Here is a 12,447-nt window from a genome sequence, read left to right as displayed (position 1 = left end):
CGTAAGACGGAATGGATTATTTAATTGCCATTTATCTTGTCTATGGTTTATTTGGACAGTAAATTCCAAAATGGCGACGAGCGATGACGAGCCTATGCATTTATATGAAGTTTTTCAAAACTGTTTTAATAAAATAGCAAATAAACAACAAGGTGAGTGAAATATTACAAAACAAGGCTCGTCTCGCGTTCCTCAAACGAACATTCGCGATCCAGTGCAGTGTTCATTGTGAAATTCATTCAGTGTTTGCGTGTTATGCCATATTCAGTGTAGGAGCCGACCAGATTTTATAGAAAATAAGCTTATAAATACAATTTTGAATGGTTTTACTCAGTTGATTATTACGCAGGAATAATCAACGCATGTGTTAATGTATTGTACATCTCTTCAACGTGCATCAAAACGGCTATAAAGGCTATGTTTTGGTTATAGCAGCGATTGTCAAGGTGGATATCCATTGTGCTTTCCTTCGTTTTTTTGTGGCAAAGGATTTTTTTCAAGCGCGTTTATACTTTTATGGATGCTGCCGCTAGTAGTATTAGGTTGAAATGTTGAAAGTCTAAGTTCTAGCCCATATTCATACAAAAGGTTATATTGATTGTCATGGATATAGAGATTCAATTGTAATATCGTTCATTTACGGTGTATAAAATAGCCAATTACAATTTTGCTGTCCGATAAACGTGCGTGTTTATACTTAATTTTGTTTATTTACGCATTGCCAGCGAAGAGTAAACGTGGTATTCGTAAATATACCTTAAACTTAAAATCTGTATACCCGGATTTTCATGTAATAGTCTATATGAGTGAGAAATCATATTTACCTATTTTGATCTATGTATGGGTATGGTGAAGACTGCTTTGTTAACAAAATTTACTTATTGCAAAAAGGTATTTTTTTATTTTACTTAAGCATGGTATTAATATTCACTGTAACATATAAATAAAAAATAATAAAATTTATGAAGTAGACATGCAAAACTATTTATGTAAAAAAATATTTATTCATACTACATTTTTTTTTGAGTGAGTTTTTTTTGATAAATAATATCATTTAATTTTTTATTCTAGCTAGTATTCTACATTGAGTGTCATCCAATATGATATAATCAGATCAAGGCCACTAGTTTGTTACAATGGAATCTATTGGTTGTGAGCTGAATTATTGATCATTAATTGTTGATTTTATCCCTGAGCATAAAGTCAATAAACTACATAGTTCTAAATTATCACTTTTGATATAGCCAATCAGTGAGAAATATGGCAGAAGACTTTTTTGTGTTTCTTTTATCTAACAAAGTTTAAAACTATTCAACATGTATGGCCAATTTAATTGTGAAGCCATTTTTGATGTTTGTATTTAAGGTGCTTCTCTTTGTTCAATTTGTCAAAATTATAGTTTTTACGAAAACTTAGTGGTCTGCATGCTAAAGAAAATTGTATTTATTTCATATGATCTTACCCCATAGTCATCATTTGTCCCAATATTTAATTTAAGGGACAAAAAATATATTGGTTATCACTTATAATGTCGGAACATTGTGAAGACAAAATAATGTCTATCTCTGACTACAAAGAGAATAAATCTCATATATAAGTAAAAATTATTATTTATGTCGCACTTTTATCATCAACCATTTTCCTTCTACTACATATGAGATCTGGTTAAGCTAATTTCAGTTAAATGGGTCCATAAATTTGTAAAATGTCAAATTTTAATTCTAACACTATTTTTAATACTAGTTTCACAATACAATAACAAATAAGTTCAATGCATGACTAAGTCTGCTTCCATTGTAAGTTTAATACCACTTGTGTAAACATTTGTTTCAGATCTAGTATTCTGTTAGGATTTAAAAAATACTTTGAAAACAATAATTTACTTCGATCTGCTTGTCTTGTTTAGGAAGATATGATTTCTCAGATTCAATATACTTTTTGTGAAATTTGTACTTGACATCTTTTTCCCGTAGTTGTTGTGTAGTTTTCCCATTCATCTAGTAATTGAAATTAAGTACTTTTATACCCGTTACCCCTTTGACTCTGGTTAAACTCATACAGTAAGAAATAAGAATGAGGTTACCTTTAAGTGTAACATCATATTAATCTTGTGCCTTGAATGTTATCATAATAAACATGGTACTAGTTTTTTGATCTGGTTGATAGCTTTTTGTATATGGAATTATACCTCGTTTGGTCTAAGTAAATAAAATAATCAAGTTATTTACCGCGATTTTACCTGCATTAAGTAAGAACAGTGCACATAATAAATGCGTTCGTGGTATTCGATCATTATTTAAATGCAAAAATATTTGACTATTTATATCTCCCAAGAAATTTATTGAAATCAAAATCGTTACTTGACCGTTCGCGCTGCAATAAAAGCTCATAGTTTAGTAGAAATATTTCTGTTTTCGCTACATTTTTCATTGATGCTTCGCTCTTATTGGTGTTTGCGATATTAAATACCTTTTTCTTACAACATCTAAATGACTCTCAAATACAGAAATAATTTTTCAGTTCGAACCAGTGGTTTCCGAGATAAGCGCCTTCAGCCAAATGAACAAACAATCAAATTCTTCAACTTTATAATGACTAGTCCGTCTAGAGCCGTCTGCTTCAATTAAATTCAAAATCATTTATTCATATAGGTAACACATAGTACACTTATGAACGTCAAAAAATAAATATTTATGAAATGCTTCTTATTTAACATTTACTGCCGGAACGGAAGAGAAGAACTGGCAATAAACTCTCCGCCACTCTATTTAATCGCAAGTTTTTTGTTTTACGCAATGTATGTAAGGAGTTGCAACCATTACTTACATTCTCGTGGGAACAACACACAAATACATAGTCGAAATAACTAACATCACCGCATACACGAATTCAAGTCCGACCAGTCACCACAAGTAGTACCCGTTCACGAGTATGACTTCCACTCTGTTGCCCAAAAACTTCCCCTTAGACAGGTTGGGTGCTAAGTTTTATAGATTATTTGGCTTTACCTTAGTTACGAGGAATAAATTAGGCTGGGAAGGAAAGGTAAATGTGTGTACCGTCTATCCTAAAAATATGAGATTTCTCTTATCGAAATATTTATTTTAACGAAAAAATCGTTCTTGCTTGTAACTTGGCTCAGTATACACTTTACAATGGATTGACACATTCTATGACTTATTTGGTCTAATTTTATCCCGTCATACTATATACAGAGTGCTTTTTGCAACAGATTGTTTACACCAAAACCGCGTGACGACTTTGTGATTTATATATATTAACTAGAACATATACTACGTTTCTTTAATAATATTTAAGTTAATATTTCATGTATTCGTCTTCCATATGTGGTTTGTCACGATTTAAGATGAATTATGACAGAGTCTCTAAAGTCGTTCTGTCTCTGCTTTATCCTCCGAGGCCATATCCATACGTGTTTGTGCTCTAACTGGGAATTGAACCGAAATGATTCAAATTTTTAAAAATGAGATTTGGTTTCGAGTTGCTAATAGCTAGTAATACTTTATTGTTATTATTTTATATAATTTCATCATATTTGTATGTATCTAAAAGCTTTTTTGGCCCCATGCATTAAAATATTGTCCCAGTGAATATGATATAGACAATCTAGAAGTCGCAAACTGTGCCGAGGTCAGTCATTCGATGGTAATTTCATGATTTATGATTAATGTCGATTCTACGAAAGTATAGGACACGTTGACAAGCGTAACTTAATGAATGGTTAGGACTCAGATCGTGTGTTCGAGGGCTGAGATATACCCCGTAATGCAATGCAGATTATTTTAGTAATACGATCAGGCTTTCTAATACTTAGTTAAAATTTAAAATACTTCAAATGTCTAGGTGATAATATTTAATGTTTCTTATGGCATGAAGTATCGTCATCTATCATCACCTTGGGCGTTGTAAGGTTGATTTTAGGAATGTAACGAATTGAGATTTATTACAATAGATAGTATGTAGTCAGTATATTACAGTTTTTAAATTTTGAGTTTTATTGGAGTCAACTCCAAATTTTCCAAAAATGTTATAGTCCATTGAAAAGTTACACGGGCTGAACATATTTTGATAGAGGACGCAATTTTATTTATGGTAAAAATTGTCACTTTTTTACTTAACTTTTTGAATTTTGGATTTATGATAAAAATACATAATTGTTGGCAAAGCGATTTGCCACAAAATATTTCCTCACAAATTTTTTGTTCAATAAATAGTTTAGGAGATATAGCCAATAACGTGATTTCACCCCTTTTTCCAAGATGGCGGTCGGGGGACACGGGCGCTAACCCCACACACAACAAACTTGGGTTTAAGCTTGTCTTGACCTACATGTCGCATAAATAAAATTGCGTCCCCTATTAAATGTTCAGTTTGGCCCTAAAATTGTAACATTTCAATGGACTATGTATTACTTTTTTAGTGATTCGTAATCCAGGCGATAAAATACCTCGTAATGTCATGCATCGTTAAATAAGTGTATAGACAAGCAATAATTGTGTTTAATTAGACGTTACACTAATTGTATAAATCAAAACATTAGCACTTGCGATGATTAGATAGTGGAGGTTACTGCGCCTAGTTCACGGGTCGCCGGATCGAGCACGCGTATTATTTCATTATAATATAGTTATTGGGTGAAAATATACAAGTTCCGAGATAGTTTATTAAGCAATTCTTGACTTCTTATAGACGATTCGATCGTTACTTGTAATAACATTGCTATATATATATATATATATATATATATATATATTATATATTCGTCCTGATATCTGAAACAAATAAACTTTCTTCCCTAAATGGCAAAAAGTAAATATTCTGTAGGTATATCATATCTATGATGTAGCTATTTCATAAAATTGTTGACTTCGTAATGTAACCAATAATTCCACGATTCTCTTTCATTATTCTTAATTTTTTTTTAATTAATTCGATCAGCTAATTATCGAAAATGTTTAATAACTTTTCCTACATCAACTCTTTATTTGATCAGGTGCGCGAGAGTATGCGAGGTGGCGACCAATCGCGACCCTCTATTTAAATTTCGAACTTTTAATTGCGACGTCAAATAATGAGAAGATACGGATGGTACATTATTATTTGTTTATTTAAAAATATTAAGTTAAATGTGTAGCTTGTTATTTATTAGAGCTTATAATTAAATACTTTTTAATTAATCTAGCAATAATTTGCAGTCGCGCCATGTTTGTCTCACTATGGGGGGCAAATTAAATGCCCTAAGGTCCTACGGCCCTGATCTAGATAAATAGATTTAAATACTTTTTCATTGAAAATGCATTTGGCGCCTTAGGCAAGTTAGTGTCATTTTTGCCGTTTAATTACCCGGACTATGGACGTTATAACAGATAGGTACTATAGCATATAAAAAGGCATTTGCAAACTTCAACGAATATAAAAGTGTTGAGCGAAATATATATACATTTTGTTACTTGAAATGGTCAAGACCATACCATTTTCAACATGACACGTAGTGATCAGCGATCGGCCTTACCACATACTAACAATATACATTAATATCCGGGCTTTTACCCGATACACTATAAATAAATTCCTGATTATTAATCGGAGCATTTAGTTAAATATTTGGAAGTTCGTGTGATAAAAAGCAGGTTACTGCGGGTCATATGTGTGGAGTCATTATGTTTATTGTAGTTTAATTGATTTTAGAATCTAATTTTATAATTAATTTCAAACAGAAATATATAATTTACTAGCTGACCCGGCAAAAGTTGTTTTGCCATGTATATTATTTCTAGGAATTTTTTTTTTAGATCAATAAAAACAACTATGTATCTACTATAATAAAGAATAGGGTTTGATCATAGAGGGGTGAAAATTAAGGGTTGTATGTATTTTTGTATGCTGTATCATAAAAAATAAAAACAAAATAAAATTTCTAAACACTAAAAAAAATAATTTTGGGGTAGACAACCCTTATCACTTAGGGGTTTGAAAGATAGATAGGAGCCGATTCTGAGACTTACTGAATATGCATAAAAATTTCATAAGAATCGGTCGAGCCGTTTCGGAGGAGTATGGAAACGAATGGAAATTTATGTACATAGAGATATATATATAGAGATTTTTAAATGTACAAATATCAAGAAAAGTAATGCAGTATTTGGACATTAAGCCAAAAGTTTTTCTAACTACGAATGGTAGGTTCTCTGATACAGTTTCATGTTAACGTTTGTATAACCGGTATAATTTACAAATCAATTACTTAGAAGTGATGACTCACATATATATTTAAGGACCGTTTGTTTATAGTTAGTCACCCCCCGCAGCGATCGACTTAATTAAGAAGCCTTTGAAATAATCGCTAATTACGAAATAGTTTATTTTTATTTTTATCCTCTTAAGGTGTTTTAAATATGATGATATAGTTTATACTGAACATTAATTTAGTGACCCTACAGGACTTGAAATAATTTTAATATATAAAAGTTCTCTGTACGCTATTATAGATGCACGTCTTAAATACAAAAATAAGTAAAGAAGCTGTTTGGACAATTTTGATGAAGATCTTTATTAGTAATTTATTATTAGCAAAAAAAACATTTAAATAGAAATGTAAATCTTCAAAATCTATTAAATTGGTCCAGCTGTTAATAGGAGTTTAATTACAAACACACGCATAGAAGATTTATATAAAAATAGATTTTGGTAGTAGAATTAGTTATTAACTCAAAATTTCAGCCGTAACACCTTGATGGCTACTAAGTATTCCACGGTCCGCTTCACAAGAAATTTTCTATTGCTAACAACTAGCGATTTGTGGCGTCGACTCCCGGAGGCTATCTCTGGGAGATGCGACCTCCAATTGTTTAAAAGCCGCTCCGCCCAAAGGCCGGTAACGCACCCTCTAAAATGAGTATCCATGGGCTACGACTGCGACCGGCCCGTAGGCTCGTTTGCTTTTGTATGCTACAAATAAGTACATATTACTAATACCGCTTGGGAGTTGACCAGTATTCAATAGCGAACGTTTCTTTTTTTTCGAAATTTTAGTTTCAAAAATTATAGTACGATTTTTCGTATATATAAAATTCGCAAACATAGATCAAATGTGTACCTCTAAGAATATCTAGTTTCCATTTATCTCTGTCCCACTTATGGGGCAATGTACACGCTCGAAAGTGAGGGGTGCTACGCTTTGGGACATATTCGGATTAATATAAGCGTGTAAGTTATATTTTGTGATTGTAGATTGAATTTGATTTGGATGGGGTTGCTGTGCCATATTTATAGTACGGATTTTTTAAAATAGATGTTTTTTTTTAAAATCATTGTTATTGATTTATTATTCGAGATAAGTGTGTTCTGCACTATATAAATTACGTTGTAATATAGGCTGTTAATGTTCGTTAGAAATGCTTTTTATTTATTTCGTAATCCCCCAGCTACATAAATTATTATACATAACAAAAAACAATATATTATAGATATAGCCAAAAATGGAAATGGAATTCGAAAAGGTTCAAACTTTTACTAAAGGAAAAAATCATGAATTTCTTGTATTTGTTTCGTTATTCCATCATAATACATGTTAAATTACAAATCTTTTTTTGGCCTACAAGCTATAGTGTCTGAATACAGTTAGTAATAATTACACATAGCAATGATATTAGATTAAGTGCACTATAAATAGGTCAGCGACACAAAGGGGCGTAGAGGACTATGATTAATCGCAGATAATTTTACGATACAGTGATTATTTTTATTCACTGTGACCGTTTGGACGAGACGTGCTTCTTTGTAATATTTACAAAGAGCGGTGAATAAACGGCTATTTCATTTGCTGTTTTCTGATGTGTTCCAGACCTCCCTTCACCTTCTCTTCACAAAGCTAGTATGGCTTTTGGACTTTTCTACTAGAATAAACAGTGGCTAGGTACGTACCTCTTAACCCTGAGATCGTGCGTTCGTGACCCTTGGCCTCATTAGTGAGCTACACTAGAAAATTCATTTTCCTATTTGCGCTACACTTTTTTCAACGTTAAAGGATATAACATCGCAAGGAATGAGCGGCTGCGTGTGTGAGACACAGAAGCCATTAAAAATAAGTGAAAGTCAAACTGAGTATTTTTGTATAGTCAACACTAACTATGCAAAAAACTCAGTTTTGTATCGCGCAGCCCGGACATACAACGACCAATATTTAAGCCTTGACTTGTTTAAGCTATCGCGATCTTAAGTATTAAGAATATACATAGCGCAAATCACCTCCATCATAAGCACACCCCACATACACACCTTCACGTACATACCCTCGCTTTTACCCCTTGGCCACAGTCACCTGCGGTGCGATTTGCGGCGCGGTTTGCGTCGCGCAAAGCGGCGAGCGGCAAAAACAAATTGAGCAAATTGTATGAAGTATGCCACAGCTATCGGCGACGCGCATTGCGGTGCGACCTGCGGCGCGGTGGCTACCCGCGCGTCGGCGGCGGCGACGGTCTGCGCGGCGTGCGAGTGAAACAAATACACTCGGGAGTATCGAGGCGGCCACAGCTCAGAGCGGCGCGCGCAGCGGCAGAGGTGGACGCATTTAGCATCGCGCGACCAAAACAAATAATTTTGTTTTTATCGCGCATTGAGCTCATATAAAATAATGGATACAGAACAATTTATTAGTGAAATACTGAGTAGACCAGGAATATGGATGTCAAAACATCCACATCATAAATATAGGCATGTTATAAAAAAATTGTGGGACGAAATAAAACTAATAAAACTAACTAATATTCTCTCAATACGTCCACCGCTGATGCCGCCGCGGTCGAGCTGTGGCATACCACCGCAAACCGCGCCTCTCGCAGCCCCTCTTGCCGCGCCGCGCACCACACCGCCAGAAACTGTGGCCAAGCTCTTACACCGCCACACAACACAGCCAAATTAGCTATTACTTATTTGAATGTATTAAATATTTTTTATTGTGTTTTTCCCTTTTGTAAATGCTTGAACCTTTTTGTAGTTAAATATTAGGTATTCCATCTTTGGCTATATTTTTTGTGTAATTGTTTGTTATTAAATATAATTTTTATTAGCTGTAAGATTACGAAATAAATGAAAGAAACGTCTACAGAAATCTTTAGCAAAGACCAAATGCAGATTTCTAAGACTTTTCCTTAAAATTATTAATTAAAATATTTTTCACCTTGAATTTCCATAGAAAGGCTTTTTCAAATTACTTAGATTAAAGAATCTAGCAAATATTATTCATAAAGAAGTCATTTAGTTCACTAATATTGTAATATTATTATTTTCGCGAGATCGTAAGAGCTTTTTAGCATAATATTTATTCGGTTTGTAAATGTCGGTGACATGACTTCCCCTAAGCCGCGTGCCATTTCGATGGGGTGCTTGTGAATTAACGCCATATTTTCAAGTTGGTTAATCACTATGTAACAAAAGATATCCATTAATTATATCAATGCGTATTTATAATATATTGTAACTAATAACTCTGGAAACACTATTTCAATTAAACATTTTTTGACTCGATAGAAATGTGTCTTATCTTCTTAATAAGACTTGCCAATACTTTTCATTGGTCATTTAACTTAAATAATTGTAATAATAAAACGCTTCAATTTCAATTAGGCCTTTATATTCTCGTGTAATCCCTTCTAAACCGAATTTGATACTAACATACATCTTATCTTTCACTCATCCAACACTAACTCCCTATATAAAGCTATATATATCTACATTATGATACAAGCTAACTTTTTTAAAATATAAGACAATTATGGTAAACATAAATGTTATAAAAAATAAAAATATTACACTTTCAGTGTTTGATTTTAGTTTCTACTTTGAAATTTTTTTTATTAGAATTAGGTGTCAGATAGGCACTTAACAATATTTTGATCAGTCCATTATCCAATATATCAAGCTGGATATGTGGTGTTTATTCTGTTTGCGGAGAATTCGAATGAAAGGTGCTCAATTATTTATTTATTTCGTATATCCTACAGCTAACAAAAATTATATTTAATAACAAACAATTACACAAAAAATATAGTCAGAAATGGAATACATAATATTTATCTACAAAAAGCTTTAAATTTACAAAAGGAAACAAACAATAAAAATTATGCAATACATATAACTATAATACCTATTTGGCTGTGATGTGTGATGGTGTAAAAGTGAGGGTAAGTACGTGAAGGTGTGTATGTGGGGTATGCTCATGATGGAAGTGATTTTGCTCTATGGATATTCTTTATACTCATTTTAACCTTATTCCGCGATAGCTTAAACAAGTCAAGGCTTAAATATTGGTCGTTGTATGTCCGGGCTGCGCGATACAAAACTGAGATTTTGCATAGTTAGTGTTGATGTGTTAATCTTAATATGACAAAACAACTTTTGCCGGGTCAGCTAATATGTACACTATTATAGCATTCATTCTCACAAGGGAAATGCGTCGTACCGATTTCACAATGCCCTTTGAGGTCCCACAAAACCAATAATAAATAGAGCGATGTGTCTACTTCAATTAACACGCTCCATGAAGTGGTTAAATAAATTAACATGAAAAAACAAATTTGTGAGGTCACGTGTATGTCGTGTGTCGTGAACTCTTCCCTCGCAAATGTTTGAGCTTGGGAAGTGGCTGATTATATATTTGTTCATATCATAACGACCATATGTTTTAGTATTATTTCGCATTATTTTTAGTATTGCTTGTAATAATTGTAATACCTACTGTAAAAAGTTTATGCAATTTTCGTTCAAAATTAGTTTTTTTTATAGAAAAGGGGTCAATAGGACAGCAGGCTCACCTAATGTTAAGTGATACCGCCGCCCATGGACACTCTATGCCAGAGGGCTCGCGAGTGCGTTGCCGGCCTTTTACGAATAGTTACGCCCTTTTCTTGAAGGACCCTAATTCGAATTGGTTCGGAAATACTTCAGTGAGGAGCTGATTCCACATAGTGGTGGTGCGCGGCAGAAACTGCCTTAAAAATGCTCAGTTGTGGACTGACGGACGTCGAGGTGATACGGGTGGAATTTCGTATTCTGCAGGTATTCATCCAAACAACTCCTCTGAACGCTTTATATAGAACTGGATACGATGTGGCATATTGTCCAGGGGCATTTGCCTATTTAGCTGCCGAATGAACCCATGTATCTTTCTATCTATCTATCTAAAATCTTTAGGAAAGAATGTAGGCAGGGGGCTACGAGTTTCACTCCTGTTTTCACAAGAAACGACAATCCAAATCGTGTAGTGCGATTTACTATGTTCTTTATTCTATGTTGACAAAGGAGACAGGCATATCATGCTACGAATATAATATACTATTGTAGGTCCCTACAGCTATAATATGTGAGATAATGTTATACCCGCTAACATAGTTATTTCGCTCACTAAGAATATATACAAATTTTCGACCTCAGCCGCTAGGGCCTTTCGGTCCAGTCAGTGGTTAACTGGTCGAGAGACTGATTGAACTGAAGTGATTCTTCCATTAGGTCGGAGAAAGAGCAGCACATTTCTTCATCACTTAAAGATGTTACGAGTATTCTATCACAGATATCAACTATTGCGGTCCCTTGAGGTCTAAAGTCGATTCGTCTTATCAAATTATTAAGTTACAGATAATCTATCAACTTGTCTACTAATAAAACCTTCTGAAACGTCACAAATAAACAGTTTAATATAACAAGAAATAAAAAGTTATAATCTCTGGTAACACCCTCAATAGCGATGTGTAGCCAAATAGTATATTGTCATGTCACCGTGAAACTAGTGATTTATCGCAGGGAGGTAGGGTAAATGTCCAGTTGGGGGACACCGTTTACCCCACTGGTTTGTTTCCTTTGATATTTGATTCAATTGTTCATGCTTTATTTGCCCACGCTTAAGTGGTTGAAATTGTTTAATTTTTTAGTACCGACTTGATGTTTACCATTTAAAATTCTTGTTATTTTTATATAATATAATAATAAAAACTTTATTCATGACATAAATAGGTTGTGACAAAATTCATCTATTGCTAGTGCTCGCAATGTCCCTGTGTTCTGGGTGACTGGATAACAATTATTGCGTGGTACACAGTTTCTTCTAAGGAAAAAAAGTAGTTTTAGTGTTAGAACTAATCAAACACAGGTCGTATAAGACATTGAGTATGCGTGAATGTGTGAGTATGTGAATGGGTGTCATAGTGCGTATGTATTTGAGAGTTGTTATTAAGGTGGGAACTGACCAACGTTACGAGGTGTAATGTAACATGTAATGTAATGTTACACAGCGAGCATTCGTGCAGTCAGTACGTCGTGTTACGTTGTTTTTCCCCGTAACACGACGTACTGACTGCACGGAATACTCGCTGTGTAACATTACATTACATGTTACATTACACCTCGTAACGTTGGTCAGTTCGCACCTTAAGC

The 12,447-nt window shown here is 33.7% G+C and overlaps 1 protein-coding gene across 2 annotated transcripts in view; it reads left to right on the top strand.

Annotated features, from left to right (window-relative positions):
• Nucleotides 1-60: 60 nt before the first annotated feature.
• Nucleotides 61-12,447, top strand: part of LOC125055187 (protein daughterless) — a 63,096-nt gene continuing 50,709 nt past the window's right edge. For both annotated transcript variants that reach the window (XM_047657508.1, XM_047657507.1), the window contains exon 1: nucleotides 61-152. In XM_047657508.1, coding sequence (XP_047513464.1) covers nucleotides 71-152 — 82 coding nt within the window. In that variant the 5' untranslated portion in view covers nucleotides 61-70. The remainder of the gene's footprint in view (nucleotides 153-12,447) is intronic.

The sequence above is a fragment of the Pieris napi genome, chromosome 13 (genome assembly GCF_905475465.1).
Source record: "Pieris napi chromosome 13, ilPieNapi1.2, whole genome shotgun sequence".
In the NCBI taxonomy this organism is placed as follows: Eukaryota; Metazoa; Arthropoda; class Insecta; order Lepidoptera; family Pieridae; genus Pieris; species Pieris napi.
The sequence above is the reverse complement of the archived record's forward strand: the minus strand, read 5'-3'. Positions and strand labels throughout refer to the sequence as shown.